The sequence below is a fragment of the Sitophilus oryzae genome, unplaced genomic scaffold (genome assembly GCF_002938485.1).
Source record: "Sitophilus oryzae breed Bouriz unplaced genomic scaffold, Soryzae_2.0 scaffold_149_pilon_pilon, whole genome shotgun sequence".
NCBI lineage: Eukaryota > Metazoa > Arthropoda > Insecta > Coleoptera > Curculionidae > Sitophilus > Sitophilus oryzae.
In genome coordinates, this window is record NW_022146169.1 from 1,970,043 (window position 1) to 1,997,767 (window position 27,725).

At 30.8% G+C, this 27,725-nt stretch overlaps 1 protein-coding gene across 2 annotated transcripts; it reads right to left on the reverse strand.

Annotated features, from left to right (window-relative positions):
- Positions 1-441: 441 nt before the first annotated feature.
- LOC115878008 (E3 ubiquitin-protein ligase COP1-like) lies at positions 442-27,725 on the reverse strand. Of its 2 annotated transcripts, XM_030894362.1 has the most exons (8): positions 27,480-27,725; positions 27,299-27,414; positions 7,160-7,320; positions 6,548-6,769; positions 4,745-4,951; positions 4,416-4,619; positions 3,087-3,266; positions 442-895 (listed from the first exon to the last, which is right to left on the reverse strand). In XM_030894362.1, exons 1-8 carry the CDS (start codon positions 27,561-27,563, stop codon positions 543-545), a joined length of 1,527 nt encoding a protein of 508 aa, XP_030750222.1. In that variant the 5' UTR covers positions 27,564-27,725; the 3' UTR covers positions 442-542. The 2 variants fall into 2 exon arrangements, with proteins under 2 accessions (XP_030750222.1, XP_030750221.1); XM_030894361.1 differs by lacking the exons at positions 442-895; positions 3,087-3,266; positions 4,416-4,619; ... (2 more) ...; positions 7,160-7,320; positions 27,480-27,725 and adding exons at positions 14,534-16,010; positions 19,343-19,963; positions 23,492-23,645; positions 23,743-24,395 and having other exon boundaries at positions 27,299-27,403.

The following is a 27,725-nucleotide window of genomic DNA, read 5'->3' on the forward strand; positions in this document are numbered from 1 at the left end:
AATGTTTGTTAGTAAGACAGCGCTCCTTAGGGTCTACTGTTAAATGCATATTATTATTATTGCATATTAGTTTATATGGTATAATATAGAGTAACGAAGGCTCTTTTAAACAAGATAGAGATATCCTAGATTATTTGATATCGATTACCCAGTCAGGAGTTATTTTAACATTTAAGTAAAAACATCTAACCTTTCCACACCACTTCATTTTAGCAGGTAGGGCAAAATGGTTCAGACAAGAAAAAAATTAAAATTTACTGGAGATCATAATCAAGGCAAAATTTAGTAAAAATTCCGTTTTATTATTTTCCATAGCAGATACGCCCCCTAGCCTGTTCTTGAAACTTGAAAATACTTTTCAGCCATTTCTTATAGCTTCTTTGTTATAAATATTCGTTTTAACGCCCGGCATTATTAAATAACAAAAAACCCAGTTTGGAAAATCTTCTATTTACAAAATATTAAATCAATTACACTTTATTTTATTAAAAAATATATGTATTTTAAAGAAATGCTTCTCTATTTTTTACATTGTACTTAAATTATTGAGATTGTTTTTCGATAAAATCTATCAAAGTTCTCGTCGGTCTTCCACTCATTCCTTTACTTAAATAAGGCTCAGTATTATCAGGTCCCATAACACCAGCTATGTCTAAGTGTAACCAATTAGTTTTCTCGGGAATAAATTCTCTCAAAAACGCTGCAGCCGTACAACTGCCTCCCCCACGACCTTTGCTGATATTGTTGAGATCGTAGGCTGCGTTTTCGCTGATTTTTTTCGTGTAGTGTTTCCATAAAGGCATTCGCCACACCCTATCTCCTGTTTCTGACCCTGATGCTTCCAACGACTGGTATAAACTGTTGCTATTGGAGAAAACACCAGTTGCAGCATCGCCTGAAATGAGGTAAGCAATCAAAAGAGTACAGCAATTAAAATGGTTAATTAAGTACGTAAAATCATAGTTCAACGATACGTAATAATACCGTATGATCAAAAAAAAACCGGCGTCAGCGATGGCTATGAAATGAAGATCGCTGTCATTTTATATGTAAAATTATATGGGGAATGTTATCGATGTTAATTTCCAAGCCAACTGGAATGGTTTTTTTTTTCGATCATTATATTGTCATTCTCTTCCTTTCACATGAGTTTCTCTTATGTGGTTAATTTTTAAATGGCACCCTCGGTATTTTTTTACTTAATAATTGAAAATGACACTCTGAACAGAATGACATATCACAAGTCAACTTTTAACATTTTCGCTTGAAAAAAATGGTATTTCAAATTTTAATTTCCCATGGCGGTGTTATTTGATCGTCTAATGTTTTTCGTGTCTTATGTCCTGGGCAGTTAAAAGATGCTTAAATCGTATTTTTAATCATGTCTCAATTTTTTCAAACGGAACGAGGGTGGCTCGTTAACATATTTGGAAAAAACATTTTCTTACAAATAATTTTATACCATACACTTGGTATTTCGAGTCAAATAGTCGTTATGAATCACATGTTACAAATTCAAATAAACTATATGCGAAAGTGTCAAAAGTTGACATGTGATATTTCATTCTATTCAGAGTGTCATTTTATATCGAATAAAATTAAAAAATACCGAGGGTGTCATTTAAAAATCAAAAGTTGTACTCATTTCCGGTGAAACAGGAAGCGACCGAAAACAAATCCTGATTTTTGTCATATACTAACGTACCAAATCTCGTTTTATTCCAAAAAGAAGTAAAAGTACTAAAAGAAGTAACACCCGGTATGCAGAGAAAAATGTTTTTCGACCTTGATGCTTTTCTATATACCGGGTGCGTCTCAAAAATGGCTCACCTCTATAACTTTTTCATTTTTTCAGATAAAAAAAACAAATTTGGTATGTTAGTATATTACATAAATTAGGATTGATTCACGTATTCAATTGTTTTTGGTCACTTCCTGTTTCACCGGAAATGACTACAACTTTTGATTTTTAAATGGCACCCTCGGTTTATTTTTACTTTATTCGATAGAAAATGACATTCTGAATAGAATGACGTATCATATGTCAACTTTTGACATTTTCTCTTACAAAAAGATCGTATTTTAAATTTCAATCTAGGGTACTATGGCTATGTTAAAAACACTAATTTTTAATCAAGAAACCTTGGAAAAATAGTTTTGATCATCTAATGTTTTTCGTGTCTTGTCCCTGGTGGGTTAAAAGATGCACAAATCGTTTTTTAATCATCTCATTTTTTTTTCAAATGGAACAAGGGTGGCTCATTATCATATTTGGAAAAGGCATTTTTTGCGAATAATTTACTTTTTTATCTAAAAATATCTACCTTTTTTATCTAAAAAAATAAAAAGTTATAGGGGTGAGCTACTTTTAAGACGCACCCGGTATATTTATGTTGTCTGTTTTTTAGAAAAGATTTTACTACCGTAAAATTGTTTTACAATTTTTATAGCAATTGACACATGATAAAAATTACATTCAAAACACTACAGAAATTCCACTATTTTAACTGGAATACTGAGTGTTGGTTCTCTTTGTCCTATTAACCGTGAATAATAAAGACAACCTTTGTCAGAAATAAAGGGGTGGTTATTCAAATAAATTTCAAATTAAAAATTGTGCTACCAAAAGGCGACAGAAGGCGAACAGACAGATCCGGTAGGTAAGGGCAGTCAATTGGAAGTCAAGTTGAAGACTGTAGAGGCGATCTTGTCATATCGCGTAGTTTAATTTAAAAAAAAATTATCTAAATCATTCTTACGACTGAGAACTAAAAAATGCCGAAAATAAAACTCCAGCCAGATTATGCGGCCCCACGTTGGGTGCCATAATGTAAATCTGTCTGTTCGCCCTCTATTGCATTTTGGCGCCACAAATTTTTAATTTGAAATTTAATGAGTTGAATAACACTTTATTCCTCTGACACTTTGTATAAACCGAAATCCATTAGTTTTCGAAACAGTTCAAACAGTTCACTTTTTTACAATAAATATATATTTTTTGTTCTGTTTTATTAAGTAGCGATATTTCTATATGCTCGTCTATATAAACCTCTCCACATACGTAAATATATATAATTTTAACTTACCTAGTGCTACCATCATAGCTCCTGTTAAAGTAGCTATATCTAAAACCCATTTGGGTTTTAATTCAGCACTATAACACAGAGCATCGGCTAAAATTAAACGACCCTCTGCATCCGTATTATCGACGCATATACTTTTTCCATTCTTGGCGAATATAACATCTCCTGGTTTAACGGCAGTACCTAAAGAAAAAATAGTATATTATATACCGTGTAATGAAAATATTCGTTAGAGATTTGTATACTATTTTATTTGCGCCACCACTAGGTCAAAAAATAGGTACAATATTTTATTTTGAAAAGAAAAAATGTAACAAAATTTTTTTGACGTGCTAACCTTCAACACCAGTTTTGTATTTTTTTTGTTCGTTCTTTTGAATTTGTGCAACAAAGAAAGAAACATATTAGAAAGTGATAATAATGAAGACTATTTTAGCAGATTGGCACCCCACCAGAACTTGAAAACAGTCTCTACACTACTCGCGAAGTAACTCAAAGTATTGAAACTAAAAGAATTTCGGACTTCCACAGTCTTTATCATCCATATATTTTTGATTAACACAACGTTTCGGTTAGAAGGATCACTGACCATTATCAAGTGTAAACTTTTCCACATTCAAAGTAACTCAAAGTAGGTCAATGTCGAGTTTATGAAGAGGCTTATTTCGTATTTTCTCGCCTAACTTTGTCTGGTCTCGGCATATTATTATTAGCCGCAAAAACAAGAAATAACCCTCTTCACTATTCGACTTTGACCTACTTCCGCTTATTTCGCGAGTAGTGTATTGGCCGTTAAAGACGAAAGTTGAAGAAAGAACAGAACCAAGGGAAATGAAGGAGGAAATTTTTAAAAAGCCAGTAATGTCAATATTACATACATGGTAGTAAATAAAGATCATTCATAGCCTGAGTATTGATAAAATCAAAGCAGGAATAGGAATTATAAGTATTCCATTATTCAGTAGGAACACTTACAAAGAAACTGTCGCAGATATCTACTATAGGTACAGTATGATCGAAAAAACGGCGTCAGTTATATGTAAATTTATAGTGGAAATGTCATCGATCGTCATTTCCTCGCCAACTAGACGCCGTTTTTTTTCGATCATACGGTATCGTTGGACAGACTATATACTTTATGTGTATCTGCAGATATTCATGGTACAAATATTCGTATTTGTTGATAACTTTTAGTTAATATGCAGTCCATTTTTAGTTAACAACTTTTTATTTAATTTAAGTACAATAATTATGCTTTTTGGTACAAAACTAAAAACCAGTAGGCATAATTATTGTACTAACTTAACTATGATGATGAAACAACATAATTACCTGATGGTAAGTTTTCTACTAAGGGAATTAGTACTTTGACGTTCGTAGGAATGTTTAATTTAGCTAATCCATATAATGTTGCTAGAACACATGCTGCTCCGCTCATATCTGCTCTCATCTGATCCATTTGGGCTGCCGGTTTTATACTAATGCCACCAGCATCAAAAGTAACACCTTTACCAACTAAGACAAAGGGATTGCAATCTGAAAAGAATAGATTGAAATTATTTTTGTTTAAAAATTAAGTACTATACAAACACAGATATCTTTTTTCAACAAGTTTATCTCTTAAAACTCATAAAATAAATACTTATTTTCTATTAACATACCTCTTTTGTTATATGATATTTCCAAAAATTTAGGTGGTTCTACGGATCCTTTTGCTACGGACAAAAACGCACCCATTTTTTGACCTTCCGCCCATTTTTGATCGTAAACTTTTACGTCTATTCCTAAAGGGCTTAAAATTTCTTGTGCTCGATCGGCAAATATTGTTGGAGTTAATAAATTTGCTGGAGTATCAGCCAATCTACGAGCTAAAAATTATTTTAAGAATAATATGTATCCGTTTTTTTATATAAGAAATGCATTTTATATTATAAAAGATTACTACTATTTTATATAGGCTTAATATTAAATACTAAAATAAAATTATAATTAAAAAAAACTCAACAATTTTACAGGGATTTTAAGGGATTTTTAATACCTTCACTACACAGGACAGGAGTATTGTAGAATCTTACAAATTCTTACTGGCGGAAAAATATTAATTAAAAAATAATTTACTTTCTTTAATAATTAAAAATATAGTGTTTAATAGTTTTTTTTTCATAAAAGGACGTATTTTAATTAATAAATGAAATGTTATTTTGACTTCTTGAAGGAATATGATAATAATGTACCTATACCGGGTGCGTCTCAAAAGTGGCTCACCAACATAACTTTTACTTTTTTCATAAAAAAACGAGATTTGGTATGTTAGTATGTGACATAAATTAGGAATGATTGACGTATTCAGTTGTTTTTGGTCATTTCCTGTTTCATCAGAAATGATTACAACTTTTGATTTTTAAATGGCACCCTCGGTATTTTTTACTTTATTCGATAGAAAATGAAACTCTGAATAGAAAATGACACGTCATATGTCAGCATTCGACATTTGATATGAACATTTGAAATTGTAAAACATGTGGTTCATAACTCATAACGACAATTTGACTCAAAATACCCCGTGTGTATTGGTGCCAAATTATTCGTAAAAATGCTTTTTCCACATATGCTAATGGACCACCCTTATTCTATTCGAAAAAATTGAGATATAATTAAAAATACGATTTGGTCATCTTTTAACAGGCCAGGACAAGACACGAAAAACATTAGACGATCAATAATTAAAAGTTAGTGCTTTTAACACAGCCATCACTCTAGATTGAAAGTTAAAATACGATTTTTTAAGCAAAAATATCAAAAGTTGACATATGATATGTCATTCTATTCAATGTCATATTCTATCGAATAAAGTAAAAATATACCGAGGGTGCCATTTAAAAATTAAAAGTTGTACTAATTTTGCGGTGAAACAGGAAGTGACCAAAAACAATTGAATACGTCAACCAATCCTAATTTATGTCATATACTAACATGTTAAGGTCAAGGTGTATTACTGGTTGCATAACCGCAACGGTGCATTGAGGAACCTGGCGCATTCGCCAGAAAGTAAAGAAAATTATAGAATTCTTTAGAAAAATCTAGAAACAACCGCCAGGGGGTATATAAGGCCCGCGCTTTGACAGTTGGACAAGTTTGAAGTTTGAAGTCTGAAGATAGTCTGAAGTTTGAAAATACCGCGAAATACCGTTAGAGTAATAGTAGTTGCATAAGTTGTGTTGTAAATAGTATAAGTTGTGTGTACGGAGTGAAACAAATAAATTCGTTAAGTATTTTATCGTGAGTTTAAATAGTGGACCCACGGAATCCGTAACAATAATATGAAATCTTGTTTTTTATCTGAAAAAAAAAATAAAAAAGTTATAGAGGTGTGTCATTTTTGAGACGCACCCGGTATAGATTTAGAAAAAAATATATAAAGCCGTTATAATTGTACTAACAAAATTTTACACTAATGTTCTTACCAATGTTTTGTGCCTCAGCCTTAAAAGTCCCTCTACTCCAATTTTTGCAATTTTCATCATCGGCATTATACAGACCTACGCTGGGTAGTTCTTGTTTTTTGGTCTTATATTCTTGGAATGCCCAACTTGATAAAACACTAGATTCGGCAGCAGATTCAGCGTCACCAAAACTCTCAACGGAAATATCTTTTACTCCAGCAGCGTTAAGTGCTTTGACACCAGCTGTAAAACAATTATTACGCCTTTAAGTATAATTATAGTAATTATTCATATGTACAGAATATTCTCTTTAGTATTATTATTTAGCAAAAGAGTTGTATGCCCTATGTTTATTGCAGAAGTTTTTGAGAGTGAAGATTGAAAAGTGATACAGGGTTTTTTTATTTGAAACTCTAATAAAAATGTTTTATCAATGTTTTCTCAAGAACAAAATATGTAGTTAGAATGGCTAATATTTTGAGTATTGCAAACTATTAGCTTAGTTGTAAGGCGAATCCGGTGTACTCCTACTCATTATTTCCGAAAATGTATTAAAGTATCTATTCATTTAATTAATCTATTAAATATGTAGTGTATAAATTATATTATTTAAAAAAAAAAAAATATGAATACCTGCGGCGGCTACACGTACATCTTCTTTAGCATCACATCGAAGTTCACCTTCATCTTTAGGGTCACATCTATTCTTTACGCCCACTACAGATACAGCTTGATAATCCTTATGTAAACCCCAAAACGTAAATGACTTTCCAGCTTTTATTTCATTGCCAGACCTAAAACAATTCATTACTCTAGGCGTATTTAAGTTTTTAAAATCAAATATTGTACTGAACTATTTCTATTTATTAAATTTTGTGTTGCTATAATAAAAATTATACAGAGTGGCCAAAAATTTATATTAAATAATTACTAGCTTTAAACGGAAATAACTTAATTTAAATGGAACACCCTGTATATTTTATGAGAATTAGATGCACAATTTAATTGTCTATCAAATTGTATTATACCTACTATCTCTTCAATTTTTCGTAGAAAATGATTTTTCTTGTAATTCAGACCTCATTTATTAATATACCCATGGAATATTGACATTTTAGATTAATTTTAATTTTTAAAAATTTAACAAATTTTTGTTCAGTACAGGTACTAATATTGTCGATATATAAAAAATTAAAAACTGTTTAATAAAAACAGAGACGTTCATTTCCATAACTTTTATTGATTTCTGATTCAAATCCACATTTATTTAGAATAATTTATTAACCAACACAATTAAGTATGTAATTAATTAATATTTGGGCGGAAATAATGGTGGTATATTTAATTAATGGTATACTCTTTTATAATGATTTAAATATTTTTTTTTATATACAAATGGCACATTTTAGCACCTGTACATTTGTTGCTTTAAAAACAATCTAAAATGTCAATATTCCATGGGATAAATGAGGTCTAAATTATAAGAAAATGCATTTTCTACGAAAACTTGAAGGGATAGGTAAAAAATGGTATAATACAATATGATAGACAATTAAATTGTGCATCTGATTCTCCTAAAATAAGTTATTGCCGTTTAAAATTACAAATTATTTAAAATAGATTTTTAGATACTCTGTATGAGGTAGTATAATTTTTATTATTACATTAACACAATAACTGACCAATAAATAAACTTCAGTAAATATTTAGTATTAAAAACTTTGATACCCTTGGAGAAATTAAGACTTAAAAGTTTTACTACAATTTCACAAAATTGAAAATATTTCAAAAACGATAAGGTTTAAGCACAGATTAGGTATCCTATAAGTATACAGATAAAAATCTTGTCCCTAATTCGTGGTACGAAAATTGTTTTTTATGACGATATGCAAACGAGTCAAATTTCCTGTGCGCAAAAATAAACTCGCGTAAAATAACAATAAACAGCGTAATAGAGAGATATCGCTAAATCGAATAGCGTGCGTAAATAAGGCCAGGTGTTATTTCCTTTACGTGAGGTGGTATTAACTCTCTTCATTTATAGTTATCGGATCGGAAAGAATTCTGATCGCGTCGCGTCCGCTATTTAAACTTAATCTAACTTTGAAATTGTTTTGTTTACTAGGTATTTTAAACCTAAGGGCTAAAGTGCTTATTTCCAGTGCTTTATTGTTCAACGTCTGCCAATGGGTTTAGGACAACAAGCAACAAATTCTCTTAGAAGGGCTAAGTCGTCATCTGCTGTAAACCTAAGACTCTTTATAGGTTCTTTAGTATTGGAAGAGGTGGAATCCATATTTTGGGCCATATTTATTTAATTAAAACTAATCCCAGCTACTTAAATATCAAATTACCTAATAAAACTAAATCAATAATTCAAAACAATTCAAACATAACCTAAAATAAAAGATCTCGCCGGCCGGCTCCGGTTGTCAAATACCCGCACATGCCCATTTAAGCAATTTTTAAACGTTATCAGAGGTTATTTAGAAAGAGCGCTTGGTGTAATTGATCCGCAAATTACGTCAGGCGGTAACGTTTTTAGCGGGCGTTGACTCGCGCATATCGTAACATGATAAGGTACGCGTAAATACTGGATTGGATGACGCTATTCGGTTTTCCGATATCTCTCTAATAACTGTGCCGGTCAGGCGCTGTGCACAATTTTAGAGGCCATAAGTGGGCGTGCTGTGCGCAAACAAAGTGCGCAAACTAGTCACCTAACTAGTACCCGATTCCGAAAATTGGAACCACGAAAAACAATAAAGAAAAAACAAAGATTATAATCTGTGGTTTAAGTGTGATAAACTTTAATCAAATTTACCTTTATTTTAATCGTAGAAACTAAAAATGTAATAATATACATGATGTTCCATTTAAAGAAATACAACGTTGATATTTTTTATGTATTTGAAACGCTCTGTATCTTGTAAAAATATTTTTAAATTTTAACGAATCCAAAATTTACAATTTGTAAAAACCTAATCGTTTAGCTACAATACTCCGTGTCGTATATGGTGAATAACCCTGTATATAATTTTATATCCATCTAACAAAAAATGATCGCCTACCAATAATATATATTAGCCTATCTTATACTAGTCTGTGACATTAGTAATAAATAAAACACATTTTATAATCGTTTATAATTTATTGCTATAATAATACAGCTACTTCACGTCAATGAAAACATTGAAAACATTTCTTTAGTATATCATAACCTGTGTATTGTATAGGATCCTACAGACATTTAGAATAGTACACTTAGATTTGTTTGTGCAAACTAATACTCAACAACAAACATCAATAAGTTTATATAAATCACAATGTTTAAAGGGCCAAATTATGTCCCGTATATTATTAATAGTTTTTATTTCTCATCCTGTGTCGCACATCTAAAATTATTATATACATACATTGGGATAATAAAATACTAATTTTATATTTATCCGAACATCCAAACACTTCTATAAAATATACTCGTTATATACTTTGATTTCTTTATAACAATCTTGAAACAGATCATAAAGTAATTCACTGAGGAACAAAATAACTTTAACAACTATAAAAATGATTAATGCTAAGATTTAATGCCCAAATCATGAATAAATACAGCACTATCGGAAAAAAAGGGCGTCAGAGTATGTTTGGAAATGCCGACTGATGACATTATATATATATATATATATATATATATATATATATATATATATATATATATATATATATATATATATATATATATATATATATATATATATATATATATATATATATATAATTGGAGATATGTATAAAATGTCATAGATCTTCATTTCTATGCAAACTTTAACGCCCGTTTTTTTCCATCGCGGGGTATAAACAAATCATACCATATGATCGAATAAAAACGGCGTCAGCGATGGCTATGAAATGAAGATCGCCGCTGTCATTTTATATGTAAAATTATATGGGAAATGTCATCGATCGTCATTTCCAAGCCAACTTGACGCCATTTTTTCGATCATACGGTACTATCATAACAAGAAAAATAAAATGTTTTGAAAATTTTGATATTTATTTTTCATTCACCCGTTCGCCCAAATATTCTTGCTATGCTCCTTTATGTATATACAAACATGACACAAAAATAATATAATATCAATTTCAAAAAATATACACAATATTTTCAAAAACTATACAATATTTATAAACAAACAATGGCACAGTTTTATATATTTATACAAAAAACAACATACCCCAATAATATACACAGGGTATTTTATAAATTAAAAAAAAAACATTCATAAAAACAAACAAAAATTAATAAAAAAAACATCTTACTAATAAAAAACCAAGAGCAACTATAGATACATAAAACATTTTTAAATTGTATAGAAATTGCGTTATAAAGTCGATTATAAAACATTTTATAGTAGTTATAGATTTATTTAATAAATACCCTCTGTATATTAGACTCAAAGCAATAATTGTAAAATACTGCTAAAATTTTTAATGACCGATGATTTAGGTAAATTTTGATTTCAAAGCTATTTTGTACTTTGAATTGCATTTAAAATGGTCAGCGAAACGCGCGTCAAAGTGTTGTTAAAGTGTCAAATATAAATATCCATGAGGAACAGGTTAATTTTCATGTCATTTTTAATTTATTTTTAATCAATTTAAAATGAAAACTAACGCCAAGCTCAAATTTCATCTAAATGAATTAATAAAGAAATATATTTAGGTTTCATTAGTTGTAACATATAGGATGTTACCAATAAAACCTAAGAGGCAAAATAAATCTAATAGTGCTTTGTGATTGTGACCATCAGCCCATCAGTCATGACAATTTCTAGCAGTATTTGTTCAACGTTCCATCACATCACAAATGAACACCCTTTCCACACAAGTCAAAATGTGTGACGTGGTCAACAGTTTGGCTGGATTCAAAACACTTCTTGCATAAAATTGCAAAAAACCCTTACTTCTGAACACATAAAATGTCGGTATTAATTTACTATTCGGCTTTAATAGTTACAATTATCATACAATGCGTTCAAAGAATTTAAAACACATAAAAACCAGTGTAATCTCAGATTTTCCCGATCACAACCAGTTGCAGATACACATTTAAATATATATTTTGATTAATAAATTGGCCCATCAGGTAGAATAATTTTTGAAACACAAAATAAGATATTTAAAAATATTATTTGTATCAAAAATTGCTTAAAAGTTACGTAAAAATATATGATTTTTCCGTAATTAATTAATAAGATGTATTTAATACATTCGTCGTTTCCTGGTGTTGTAGTAAAAGCGAACTTGGTTTTGACATTTGACAGTGTATTGACATCCTGTATGGAAGTACAGGAGATGAAGCAAAATAATGAAAATACCATACAATCGAAAAACAAACAGTGTTAGAGATAGCTTGGAAATGAGGATAGCTGTCATTTTATATGTAAAATTAAATAGGGAATGTCATCGATCGTCATTGACAAACCAACTGAACGAACTAGGTAATAGAGCCAAATGTCTTCTGTAGTGTTCGGATCAGTATGATACACATAGAAAACATATTGATTTATAAAATAGAATTATCATTTATTAATGTATTATAAAATTTTACTTTTTCACTATTCTACTACTTTTTAGTTTTATTGAAAAGAACATTTTTTAAATATGAATTTACCAAAAGAAATAAAAAAGTATCTTTAAATTAATATGAAATGGGTATAGTACATTCCAGTTTTGACATATAATATTCTAACAGCCTTGACATATAATATTCTAACATCAGAAAAATTACATGAATAGAACTATAGTATATCTCAGTGGCGTGCAGTGCTAGTCAGACCAGGGTAGGCAAAAATTGGTATAATAAAAAAACTAGCATAAGTAATTAATTAAATATTATATTTTTCTCTCTCTAAATTTTGGGAAAATTTTTCAGATTTGGCATCGCTGCGCCGGATAGCGGCCGACTACGTCGACGTCGCAAAGGCACACTCCCATTTTAGCCCCCCTAGAGACAATAGCTTTTTTCGGGTTCTTGTTATTACCGATTCTGAACCGTCCTAGAACTCTGCAGCGCATGCGCAAATGAAATAATGTCTTCATATTTCCTTCTGCGCATACGTATCACAGTTCTAGGACGGTTCAGAATCGGTAATAACAAGAACCCGAACAAAGCTAATATAAAGAAACCAAACTGCCTTCGCGTAAATCATATGGAGCGCCTTTATGGTGAATTTGATTTGGGAATTGCGCGATAACGCAGTAGTCGAAAATTAATTTAGTATATGTTAGTTAATCTCTAGAATAAAAAATAAGATAAAACATGCTTATTACTGATATTTGTTGGATTATTAATGAGCTATAATGTAATGTAAAAAAAAATTATAATTTTGTCTGGGTAGGCAATGCCTCTTTGCCTACATTGTGTGCACGCCAGTGGTGTATCTGCAATTAGTATTGTAAAATTATTTATCTTTTAATTAAACTTTTCAATACGTTTTCAATTTTCTTGAATACATCGTACAAACAAAAACTCACAATCTTGCAAAGTGAGAAACTAATTTGTAAAACAAATTTTTTCTCTCAATCTACTTTCTACTACTTACGAAAATACCAAATTATGCGCACAATTAAAAATACAGTCTTAAAATATCTCGATTTCTTATAAAGGAACCGAATATAAGATAATTGAAATAGTAAAAAGGGTTTTTGAATATACAATTTGTTTTCCAAATTACGTTAACAACATGTTAAGTATATTCAAGTAAATATGTAGTCAAAGAGCTAGCAAGTTTTTCGAGAGAGAATTTTAAGAAAGCTGGCTCTTTAATATATCTTTTGTTATACTCTCTGGAACATATAATACTCTAATATAAAGATTTTTTGGAAGCCTGAATCACCCTGTGTATAAAAAATAATAACTAACCTCAAAAACAATTCAATATAATTGAATCAAAATATAACTTTTTACTATTTCAATCTTTTTTCAAAAAACAGAAATATGAACAGAATTTGGCACAAATATTGCTATATAAACATTTAATAAGTCAGTGAGCAATATGTTTAATTTTACAGCAGACTATACGTATTAAGTATATTGTTTATTACACTATTTATATCTAGGTTATTCTCTTTTTTTATATTATATCTATTACATATACTAGTTGTGCGTTTAGCATTTTTCAACTCCAATTTCTAAGTATGACACTCATCTAAACCAACAATTATTTTTAAACTCTCTACAGGACTGTTTTTTTGAATTTTTATTTTTTGTCTATTTTATGGCAATTAATATATTTTTTCAAATAGATAAAAAAATTAAAATATTATTTTCCATAAATAAAAAAATAACTGCACAAAATATAGTTAAAAATGGACCTACCGTATGAAATGGCGTCACAGTGGCCTTTGAAAAACATTCAATATTTTCTGTTGGACTAATCTTTAAAAATCTCTCTAAAAATTTGTCATTTTTTTAACAAAAAACATATAGGGATCAGCCTGGCAAAAATATAATTAATTGTCATTTCAAAGAACACTGTGACACTGTTTTTTATTGTATGGTTATTAATAGGAACTGATATACAAAAAATTGTTGAGGCTACATATATATTTTTAATGTAAATTCGAATTCCCGAAAATTAATTGATTTAGTCCTTTTGAAAAAAATTTAAAAAACAAATAACATCATTCAATATAACTAACAAACATTCTCTAAAAATAAAAAATATAACAATTTATTTGCATAAATAAATTATAGTAAGTTTCGGAAAGTTCATATTAGATATTTTTCGAAATGTTTTTCCAAGTTTCATTTTTATTTTTAATAAATGACTAGATAGATCATTTTTAGTTTTATAAAAAGATATCCAATTAAAAAAATAGTTATGTACCCTGACAAAATTAAAAAAAAAATTATATTCGATTGACTGGGTACTGTAGATAAATAAATTAATTAAACTAAAACATAAGTATAAAATAATATTTACAAGTTCCTTATTTATTTTTAATAAAATCATATATAATTTAAGATATTTTTATCAGCTTCGTATTCCAGAACAAAGTAAAAAAATACTAATATGTTGCTATAAAAGTAACAATTTAGGTTAATATTAAATATCTGGAATGGTATTATTCAGTGATGAAATAAATATAATTTTTTACTATACAATGAAATTCGGGATATACTGACCATTACACAATTCATCACAATAACATTACACATCGTATTTAGGTTTCGCAACATTCTCTGAAGGTTGGTGTCTCATTTTAAAGCATTTTCAAGTAGTATAATTAAATAACTATGAACCTGTCGTTACATCTCCACTAAAGAGAATATTTTTAACAAAAAGAAGCAATAAAATAGTATATTTTCCTGAAACATTTTGTAGTTAGCTTTAATGGTCATAACTATAAATAAAAAAAAATATTTTTTAGATACGTAAATCGTGGGGTTAGTTGACAAAACAGTACTATTCGATCGAAAAACAAACGTCATTTTATATGTATTTCCAAGCTAATTAGACGTCGTTTTTCTGACCAGCATTAAGAAGAAATAATAATAATTAGATTTTATGTCTATGTTTCGACACTGTATACTGTTCAAACGATGACAGATTTTAACCACTAGGTATTCTTTTTTAGTTCAACCAGTTTTTTTTTCAATTTTCCTCCCAATAATAGTACAACACAATAAAGAACTGAAAAACTAATAAAAAGGTTTACGATAGATTGGACAGGCCCACTTTTGCCACTCCATACAAGTTTATTATTAAAATCGGTAATAAATTATGTTCAGTTCTGCTCGAGACCCAACAACAATATTTCGCATTCTTCTGTCAAGTGATTGTCTCTTTGAAATTAACCGCAACGAAAAATTAACCCAGATGCGATTATACCAATTCCAGAATATTTATTATTCCCCTACTATTAGCTGCCAGTATAACATTAGAATTCTGTTTCCAACAGACGGCCGAGACAAATTCATTCGTGTCGTCTTCCCGCCGTTCCGGTTCTAACACGCCCTCTACCGTTTCAAACTTATAACTAAACAATTTCTTCGTTAAACCCTTGTAATATACAAAGAGAGCGTTGTTCTCCGAGCCGCAAGCGATGAAATTGCCGTCTGTGGCCAGACCTACGAAATTTTTCTCGTTCACGTGACCAACGAACGACCTGAGGCAGTGAGGCGTTTCAATGTTCCACATTTTCAGCTGAGAATCGGTCGAGGCCGACACGATCTCTTCGCTGTTTAAAAATTTGACGTAACTCACGGCTTTTTTGTGACCTTTGAATATGTTCACCGCCTCCTTCATGTTGCGCAGGTCGTAGTAGTGGACGCAGTGGTCAGCGCTGCCGAAAGCTAGGTGCGAGGAGCTCTTCGGATTGAACTTGACGCAGCAGACGTTGGCTTTGGCTTCCAGGGTGGCCACGGAATGGGCTTCGTTCAGAGAGTAGAGTTTTACCCTGGCGTCGTCTGATCCTGAAAATAATAAATATTATTTAGAATTTAGATTCAGTTTCACTATTTTTTAGTTATCTTAGCTAATAGTCTCCTAATAATCTCTTAAAGATAAAACACCACTGGAAAGGTCGGGTATTTATGAAATTTCGTACAAAGATTGTAATCAGAAATATGTTGGGCAAACTAGAAGATTAAAAGTAACTATATTTAATAGTGGTTCAAGTGATATACCGGGTGCGTCTCAAAAGTGGCTCACCCCTATAACACTTTTATTTTTTCTGATAAAAAAACGAGATTTGGTATGTTAGTATATGACATAAATCAGGATCGATTGACGTATTCAAATGTTTTCGGTCACTTCCTGTTTCACCGGAAATGACTACAACTTTTGATTTTTAAATGGCACCCTGGGTATATTTAAACTTTATTCAATAGAAAATGACACTCTGAGTAAAATGACATATCATATGTCAACTTTTGACATTTTCGCTTAAAAAATCGTATTTTAAATTTCAATCTAGAGTGCCAAGCCATGTGTGTGAATTTTTAATAAAGGAGCTTTGAAAAAATAGATTTGATCGTCTAACGTTTTTCGTATCTTGTCCTGGCCGGTTAGAAGATGCCTAAATCGTATTTTTAATCATATCTCAATTTTTTTAAATGGAACAAGGGTGGCTCATTAGCATATTTAGAAAAAACATTTTTTTACGAATAATTTGTTACCACACACTTGGCAGTTCGAGTCAAATTGTCGTTATGAACAAAAAGGGGAAAAACTTTTTCTTTTGAAGAGCGTATGCTACTTAGACTTAGTTTAAATGGACATGCTGTATTAGTTCCAATGAACTATTTTTGATTATTTTTGATATTACAAAAATATATACAGGGTGTTCCAGGCTGAGCGTGCATTAGAAGTTTCTAGAGAACTACAACATCTAGCTCAGAGATTTTTTGCACATCATAGTTTCACAACGAGATCTATCGATTAAAAATATTTTCAATATGGCGGCACTTCCGTAAATACCAGAAGTTGACAGCAACTTTCTTATTTTAAATGGGTGCCCCCATTTTTAATTACGTACTTAAATTCTATGTAAAATTTTATAAATTTTGATATTAAACAGTCTATATCTAACATTAACCGTTTTTGAGAAAAACAATATTTAAAATTTTTGAACGAAAAAAACTGCCTGTCAAAAATGTGTATATAAATAAGCTTAAACGTCAAATTTAGTGATTACCACAGCCACTGTGTCATAAAGAAAAAAACACGTGGATATCTATTTTAAAAATTAAATTGTTCGAATGTCATATAATAATGGCCGCAATTGTCATAGAATTGAGCAATTAAAAAAGTATCATAAATTATTTTTTCCAAATGGAAACCCCCTTTTTTATGTCACTAGTGAAAAGGCTTTTCAATTCGTTACTTTTTAACTATACATGTTCCTATACCTAAAATAAATCGTTTTTGAGTTATTTAAGATTTAGTTTTAAAGCGTATATTTTTCTTGATTTTAACCAGTAGCCTATGACTTTAAACGTCAAGTGAGGTAAAACAATAGATCTGGCCATGTCATATTGTGACGCTTTGTTCAAAAAGCAGCATCATTTTCGAGCCAACTTTGCGCTGTTTTTTTTCGATCATACGGAATATTATTAATAAATATCAACTATTAGATAGAGTAAACGCCACGAATGTTTGGGAGTGATTCATCGCTTGATGAAGTTAGAATCGACACGCGCGTTATAATTTTTACAAAAAAAACGTAAATTTTTACCGCAGACGTAGGTTTTTAAAGCCCGGTCTAATCATCTGCCTGCGCTCCTTCTACTTATTCTAAAATGTTAGCGCGATTGACAAAGACGATACTATATCGCGTTTCTTTGATTGATTCGTTTTTGTGCGTCAGTCCATTGGTGTGCTTGCAGTGCGACCAATGGGGCATTCCATTTTATATTTATAACCAAATATATGTTTTGACAAGACTTTGACAGTTAAAACAACAAATTACAACAGATTATATATTGATTATTATATGACTTGAAACACCACGGCACTGGAATTAAGTTTTATGTGACCTTGAACAGATTAGTTCACATGGTAGCGACCGATGAATCACTCCCAAACATTCGTGGCGTTTACTATATCACTAAAGAGCGAAAATACGAGATATATTTTTATAAATACACTTTTTAAACCCTTAAGCAGGCAGTATTTATACTATGGGAAATTCAAATAATTCGTTTCCTGACAGATGGAAATAAAGTCTGACCGTTTGACATTCAATGGCAAAGGAAGCTAGATAAAATGAAGAAAAATACAGATTTTCAAACTCAATCTTAAATAACTTAAAAACGACTTATTTTAGGTATAGGAACATGTATAGTTAAAAAGTAACGAATTGAAAAACCGTTTCATTAGTGAAATAAAAAAAAAGTGGGTTTCCATTTGAAAAAAATGATTTATGGTAATTTTTTAATCACTCAATTCCATTACAGCTACCGCCATTATTATATGACATTTGAACAATTTAATTTTTGAAATAGATAGCCACATGTCTTCTCTTTATGTCACAATGGCTGTGGCAACAATATGACATGGCCAGATCTATTGTTTTACCTCACTTGACGTTTAAAGTCATAAGCTACTGGTTAAAATTAAGAAAAATATACGCTTTAAAACTAAATCTTAAATAACTCAAAAACGATTTATTTTAGGTATAGGAACATGTATAGTAAAAAGTAACGAATTGAAAAGCCTTTTCACTAGTGACATAAAAAAGGGGGTTTCCATTTGGAAAAAATAATTTATGATACTTTTTTAATTGCTCAATTCTATGACAGCTGCGGCCATTATTATATCACATTCGAACAATTTAATAGATATAGATAGAACAAAATAGATAGCCACACAGTGGCTGTGGTAATGACTAAATTTAATTTTTGGGCCATACAAATTTTTTTGACAGGTAGTTTTTTTCGTCCAAAAATTTTAAATAATTTTTTTCTCAAAAACGGTTAATGTTAGATATAGAGTGTTTGACATCAATGTTCATAGAATTTTACAGAGAATCTAAGTACGTAATAGAAAATGGGAGCACCCATTTAAAATAAGAAAGTTACTGTCAACTTCCGGTATTTCCGGAAGTGCCGCCATATTGAAAATATTTTTAATCGATAGATCTCGTAAAACAATGATGTGCAAAAAATCTCCGATCTAGATATTGTGGTTCTCTAGAAACTTCTAATGCAGGCTCAGTCTAGGACACCCTGTATAAAATCAATAAATTCCAGTTAATTTTTTAGTATTCACCGAGTATATTAACAAAAACTGTCTTATTTCTTACCTGATGCAATCAAGCGCGTATCCACGCAATTGAAATCCACGCTCCAACACCGTTTCTCGTGCTCCTGGTAAGTCTTCGTTCTCTGTCCCGTCGAGGCGTCCCAAATGGTAACCGTCCCCTCGTAATCGCTGGACGCCAACGTACTCTTATAGTAATTGTGCCAGCTGACGCACGAAATCTTTGATCGCGATAGCATCTCCAAACAAGGGTAGTGTATATTGACCACGTCCTTCATAACTCCTCCATAATCGAACACCTTGATCTGTTTTGTTACTCCGGCAATAGCGAAAAACTCGTTATCTTTATCGAATTCTATGCTCGACACTATAGTGGAGTTGTTAAACAGATCACTGGAGTAGTTCAAGGATGTCAATACTCTCAGCGAGTTGTGAGCTGAGAATTTGATCAGGCTCTCTCGGAATTGGTCCAAGCCCGGATTGGGCTCAGCTACCGAGGAGGCAGATTTCGTTTTGTTATCAGCCTTTCCTAGTATCAGGTCTTTGGACCTGCTGGAGAAATAGCAGTCGACGAAATCGTCGAAGTAGGCGTGCATGCGTCTACGTCTCATGGCGAAGGAAGCTGAAGGTCGCGTTGGCGTTTCAGAAGACTCCTCTTTTCCACCTAAAACGCAGAAAATAATTTACAGGGTGAGTCAACGATAGAGCAAAGTCCATAGAGCAGTTATTGAAACTATAGAATTATCAAGTACGAAGTTTGTGTACCGTGTGTCCCACTAAGAATAGCTGTCGGCTGTATCTCGGAAAGTATTAGCCGTAGAGCCTACGGAAAAAAATATTTATAACTAAAAGGACTATGAGAAATTGCTGGAAATTATTTTCAAGTTTGTAAAAAGGCCGCTAGAGGGCGCAACTGCTATGGAAAATAAGAGAATAGAATTTTTACAGAATTTTGCCTATATAATGGGTACTATAAATAATATCTTCATAATCTTCATTAAATTTTGGATTTTCTTTATTAGAACCATTTTCCCCTATCTGCTAAAATAAAGTGGTGGGGGAAGGTTAGATCTATCTTTATTTCAATATCAATAACTCCGGACTGGATGATCAGAATCCAACAAACGAGAGCTCGTTTAAAAGAGCGTTGCTTACTCTATATTATAGTATAAAAATAATAATAATAAGGTTTTGAACGTAGACGCTAGGGGGCGCTTTCTTACAATTTAACAAACATAACGCGTTTTTTCAAAAAAATTAAATATGATAGTATGTGTAATTTTAGCTAATAGTAAAGAGTAGTAAAAGCTTAAAAATTCAGCGAAAACCGCATCTTGATATCTTCTCTCAAACCGAAGATATTAGCAAAATTATAATAAATACCAAAAAATAAGCCCTTAATTACCTTATTTTTACAATACGGTATCAGTAGCCCTCTTGATTATGCCCATTCTAACCTAAAAATAAGATAGAAACAGTTAGTATATTTTAAAATCGACGATATACCAGAATATCATAATATCAGATGTATTAATATCTAATAATTAAGATATTAATAATAGTGAACAAGAAACGATGATTCAGTGAAGTCATGGTAGGCTTTGGAAAAAAGTTGCTTTTGACATAATAGTATAAACGTCAAATTGATATTAGATCAACATTTTGATAGACTTAGCAGCGTTTTTTATCTTTTTATTGCTTTTTCAAAATGCCAACAACTTCAACTACTTCAAATAATAAAGGCATTTTGAAAAAGCAAATAAAAGATAAAAAACGTTGCTAAGACTATCAAAATGTTGATCTAATAACAATTTGACGTTTATATTATTACGCAAAAAGCAACTTTTTTCCAAAGCCTACCATGACTTCACTGAATCATCGTTTCTTGTCCACTGTTATTAATATCTTAATTATTAGATATCTCTGGTATTATGGTATTCTGGCATTTCGTCGATTTTAAAATAAGCTAACAGTTTTTATCTTATTTTTTGTTAGAATGGGCATAATCAAGAGGTCTACTGATACCGTATTGTAAAAATAAGGTAATTAAGGGCTTATTTTTTGGTATTTATTATAATTTTGCTAATATCTTCGGTTTGAAAGAAGATATCAAGATGCGGTTTTCGCTGAATTTTTAAACATTTACTACTCTTTACTATCAGCTAAAATTACACATACTGCATTTAATTTTTTTGAAAAAAAGCGCAACGTTTGTTAAATTTAAGACAACGCCCTCTAGCGTCTACGTTCAAAAGCTTATTATTATTGTTTATATGGTACAATATCGAGTTAAGGATCGTTCTTTTAAACGAGCCCTCGCTTGTTGGATTCCGATCCAGTCCAGAGTTAATAATATTTAAATAAAAACAGATCTAACCTTCCCCCACCACTTTATTTTGGTAGATAGGGAAAAATGGCTCAAAAAATGGAACAAAAAATATTCAAAATTTACTGAAGATTATGAAGCTATTATTTATAGTACATCTTATCTAGGCAAAATTGTGTAAAAACTCCATTTTCTTATTTTTTGTTGCAGTTGCGCCCCCTAGTGGTCGTTATACAAACTTGAAAATAATTTCCAGCAATTTATCATAGCCTCTTTAGTTATAAACATTTTTTTCCGCAACTCCTACGGCTAATACTTTCCGAGATACAGCCGAGAGCTATTCATAGTGGGACACCCTGTACATTAATGTAACGCTGTTTCGGGTAGTAAAAATTCCGTGAAAAAGAACTCGAACTCGACGCGTTGTGTTGTGACAATTTCAGATCATAATAAAAAAGGGGCGTAATTGCGTGGTTGTGGGGTGCGATGACACTCAATACAACTCTTCCGGAACAACATTTTACAGCTTCCCAGCTTTATCACACCTATTTAATCGAAAGCAAAAATTGATTCAGACAGTTCGACGAAACAAGTGACTAAACAAAGTGTAAAATTATGCTCGCTACCATAGTTGTAGCTGTACGTGTGTTATTACTCATCTAAAAAATTTTATTAGCTGGAATAATAAAATATAATACAAATTAACATTAGACCTTTTGAAGATATCAATAGATTTACCTGTTTTTTACAAATTGCATTTACTAATACTTTTTAACAAATATTATAACACATTTTTCGTGAACTTGCTTTTAAGCACGTGTATTTGTTTAAGTCGGTTGTTTACGGGATTCCCCGATGGTGGCAGCACCGGTAGAGAATGCACCATAGTGTAAGAATAGAGTCAATTTTTGTGAATAAGACTATAGCGGTTTTGATACTAGCCCTGGCCACTTCATCTACGTGGTTTGTATTTTAATGTATGCGACAGAGATAAATATAAACGACCGGTTGACAGACAGAGAGACAAAATAAAAAGCGACGTATAGTGTTGCCGATTTTTATGTTTGTAGAAAAATGTGCGTAGAAAAATATAAACTATTTTAAAAACTTTCATGTATACTACTGAAATGAAGATAACATATCTAAACTAAATATACTCTATTACAGCTGTAGCAAAATGAGTAACCAATTGTGAAAAATAAAGTTCCAACCCTAGATGCAACATTTTTCGCCTACTTGTGCGGTTTGAAATTTTGATGCAAAATCCGGCAATACCGCATAGAAGAAATGTGGAACCCAATTTTTATCTCTTTTCAATACATTTGATTTTCAATCAAGTTGTCGATATCACTGTCTTACGCGTTGAAATCCAGACCACGCAGTTTCGATGACCAGATCGGTATACTATAGTATAGTTCTATCAACTTCCAGTTTAGAGATGAGTAAAGTGTCAAATACTTGTAGTACACGATCCTTTATATTTAATAAAATAATTAACCAGTTGAAATTCATTTTCATTGTCTATTTTAAGTGTAAATTTTAATTTTCTGTTTTCTAAACCTGCTTTTAAAATTAAACGACTGATAATTGTCATTGTATAGTCTATACTAATTTATCTCTGTATTTATCTATTGTAAATTATTAAGTATTGTCAAGTTTTTTTATCCACAATTTTCCATATATTATGGAAAATCAGATGAATAATTTAATAACGAAAACGTAAATTTGAGTCCTAATCTTAAAAGATACTAAGGAGTAAGTGTTTACTTTCAGAAACAATCTTGTTCAGACATTTGTAGTAAGGTTTCTATAACAACTCTTATTTCTCAACCAAGTATACATTAAAACTTGAAAATATATACATACCAGTAGACGTTCCAATGCTATCAATCATTTCAATCATCTCTTTTTTCATAGCATTTACTGTTGAGGCATCTGATTCTGACGCTCCAGCAGCTGTTCTCTCAACATCTTCCAAAGTGGGACATTTACTATGAACTTCCTTTAACTTATTCACAACCTAAAACATTTTTTCTAAATTATTAAACACTTCATTACTTAATCTAACTAATTAACCAACGTACCTGAGACTAAATAATAAATCTAAAAACACTTACCTCAATAATATCTTGTTCAATAATTGTTATTTCTTTTGCTATTTGGGCTTGTCTCTCCTTCTTCTGTTTAAGTAAATGCTTCAAAAATTCCAATACTAAACGATTTTGAGCTGCACAAGATTCCGCTTCCAAAAGCTGCTTTCTTTGGGTTAACACCTCTAGCATTACGTTCACATCTGGCAGTGTTAAGTTCTGTGATTCTGAAGCCACAAAATCTCGAAGACCATCTGCTCCAGTGCTAAACTCCCCAGAACTGTCTCTAGTAATACCTAATGCCTCATATCCATTGGTTCTTAGTTTATGCTTCTTAATGAGATCATTCAGCAAGAAATTCGGAAAAATATCTTCGTTCGTGATTGCGGCGTTGCACTTTGGGCATCTTTTCAGTGTTTCCAGCGATTTTGTGATGCAGCCAAAACAATACGTATGACCGCATTTTGTTATATGCGCTTCGTCGATTAGATTAAAACAAATGGGACAAGAAAAGTCTGAATTTTTTTCCTCGTAGCCACCAGTTTGGGGCCGAGGTCGTTTGGGGGTGCGGATCGATCCACGATTTGGCGGAATGTTACTACCGCTGTGAGAAGATGCAGAACTATTTCGTCCATCGCGGTTTGATGCCATAATGACAAACTTATTGGCAACACACCGACCTGAAACAATCATAAGATACATGACAATGATATAGTTTTATTAATATACAATAATATGATAAAATAATTAAATGCTAAAATTAACATTTATAATTATCTCATTCTGAGTTTAAACTCACAACCAAAAGTTTCTCTAAATATCAAGTTTCTCACGTATGTGAGACTTTCATGAGTCTATATTATTACGAAAAATCATTTTATTATGTGTATAGTTTATAGTTAGAAAATACAGGGTGGTCCGAATTGTATTCCGGAAACGGCAGCATATTCTGCAGATAAAAATAAGTAAAAAAGTTCGTATTAATGTATGTCCTAAAATGCTTAGTTTCGGAAATACAGGGTGTAGAAGTTTCATTTTTATTTCGATTTTTTCCAAATAATTTACGTTAATATATGGATGAAAATTGGTGTCTGAGAGTTTTTTTGATATGAGAAATTTGATTTCGATGTCAATATGACTTCTACTTGTAGAGGGCGCCAACTACATATTTTTTAACTGATTTGAAGAGTAATAACTTTTCGTTCATACCTGCATAAAACTACTCAGTAAAAAAATATACATTTACGAAGTTTTTTACGTAAAAAATGTCTCTTGGTAAAAATCGCTACCGAGTAGTGGTTCTCGATATATTTGGAATCGAAATTATCAATACCTATCAAAATTGACATAAATTAAACATGTTGACTAAATAGTTATTAGACTAAAATCATAAATTTGAAATGTTTTTGTGCCAAAAGTTCAACTGAAACTGTTTTATCATCATTTTTTCACAGAAAAGTTTATGATTAATTTAAAAACTCAACGTTTTTTCTTCTACTCAAATTTTTTGTCAATAATGACATATATTGATTATTTTCATTTTAAATATCTTGAGAACGGTTGCTCGTAGCGATTTTTAGTGACATTTTTTACGTAAAAAGTCATGGAAATGTATATTTTTTTACTCCGTAGTTTTATACAGGTACGGACGAGAGAAAAGTTATTGCTCTTCAAAACAGTTAAAGCACATGTTGGTGGCGCCCTCTACAAGTAGGAGTCATATTGACATCAAAATCAAATTTCTCAAGTCAAAAAACTCCCAGACACCAATTTTTATCCAAATAATGACGTTACTTCATAAATTATTTGCAAAAAATTGAAATAAAACTGAAACTTCTACACCCTGTATCTGCGAAACTAAGCATTTTAAGACATACATTTATAAAAACTTTTTTACTTATTTTTATCTGCAGGATGTGCTGCGGAAGTTTCCGCAATACAGTTCGGACCACCCTGTATATACTATACACTTACTACCAGTATGCTATAGAGACCTGGTCAACCTAAAGTGGTCATCTGGATTTTAACATGTAACCTCAGTGTAAGATAATGACAGACAAACCAGGAGATTCAAACATGTTAAAAAGAGACGAAAAAGAGGCTGATACATATATGCGGTACTGTCGGACTTTCTATTAAACATTTTCAACCAACCAAGGCATTTCAAATAATATCCCGACATAGGTTAGACCATCAATATATCAACAATTAATTAGTAATTTTGCTACAGGTCTAATAACCCCCATAATATTTTTTCATTGTATTGGTCTGCCAACTAAATTAAATTTTAGTTTCTACATAGCATCCAGCAACACCGCATTTATTGTGCCTGTGTGTTACCTTATTCTGACTGATTAAAATATAGACCAGCTATTTAGAATGATCAGGCTGGTATACAGAATTGATTTGTGTCAATTGAGAATGTTACTTCGTCTGGTGTAATAGGTTTTACAGAAGTATTTATTTAAAGAATGCTTTATTTTATTTGGTTATATTTCACATAAAAATTGTGTAATCTAATAATATAATCTGGTCTTTAACATATTACATTCACAATGTTATTACCCCACACTTTGTTACAATATGTGCTAGAACATACTTGGTAGAAGGTGTATTGTGATAATGATATAAGATTTTTAAAACAAAATAACTAAAAAAGAAAATTAATCTTCATAAAAGATATTACAATTAAAAAAATAGTTAATAAAATGAGTACTGTAAATTTATGAGATATATATTCTTTTAAGATCCTATAATTTTTAGAATATCTTTATTTTTTAACATTAAAAAACTGTATCAATAACTGTATATCAATACTTGTGTATCAATACTTGTTGTATGTCAAAATAAGTATACTAAATATTACTATCTATCATGTATCTAATCTTAATATTTATTTTTATTAAACACATGTCATGCTTTAAAAAAGTAATAAAGAAAAAATACAACAAAATGTTTCAGGTCGGGTCATTCCAAATAGATAAAAAAACAGATTTATGATACGAATGAAATTTAAATAATTTAAGTTAGAATCATGCAAAAAATATTAACACATATTGAGTTCTTCTCACTTAACTTTCCCCAATATGGTGGGACACCAGTAGTCAAAGCAATTAATGTTGAAGCTAATTTCTTTTAAAATAAGAAAAGCAGTAATGGTAAAAGATTCTCACCTTATTTGAACAATTTATAATTAAATTTCTCTTTTAAATGCAACATTTTTACTAAAACAACAGTAGGTCTGTAGAAAAGTTGTATAAATTTCAAAACAGATTAAATCATAAATATATTTTAAAAATGACAAAAATCTTTAAATGGACTGTAATGCAGTATCTATATGTATATACACACTACACAAATGATCCACTTCCTTGGAATTAATTTTCATTTATCCCAAACGTTACCATACACAATGCAAAATGTAGAAATGAGGAAAGGTTACACGAGAAGAACTATAAGTGTAGTAATAAGTAAATTCAAATTATTTTTTAGGTATTCCTATAATGTGTGATAATGTCAAAAGCATATCCGGAACACATTAATAAAATCTACATAACAATATTTTCAATAACAATTAACTTACAGCTGAATCTGTTCTAAAAGTTTTCCCTGAACTTCCTGATCAAATTGCTTGGCCGCTTCAGTAAGTTCAACACCTTTGTTGTTTTCACCACTATATGCCCCAAGAACTAAACCTTTCTAAAACGAAAAAGGAAGGTATTAACTAGCAAACAACAATATAACTTCCGAATTCAAAAACTTACTCTAGTAGAATTTGAAAACCTTACGGAAGTACGAATCGGCGAATATAACCTAAGAACACTTTGGCTCCTTAAAATACAAGCCATACTTTAGAAGAATAAACAGTTCTATAACACTGCGAGCTTTAGGTAGTATTGTATAGTGGTAGGTTCGAATAAAATAAAAATATTAATATTAGAAACAAAATTATTCAATAAATTCTATATATGCTTAAAAAGAAACTGTCCATAAACTGTCAAGGTATATCC

Excerpts from the sequence above, each read along its gene's own strand:
- LOC115878008 (XM_030894361.1), bottom strand. The coding sequence starts at position 24,366 with ATGGCATCAAACCGCGATGGACGAAATAGTTCTGCATCTTCTCACAGC. Across the intron at positions 19,964-23,491 it reads TAGCATTGGAACGTCTACTG|GTGGAAAAGAGGAGTCTTCT; the intron begins GTATGTATATAT and ends TCTGCGTTTTAG. Across the intron at positions 16,011-19,342 it reads TACGCGCTTGATTGCATCAG|GATCAGACGACGCCAGGGTA; the intron begins GTAAGAAATAAG and ends TATTATTTTCAG.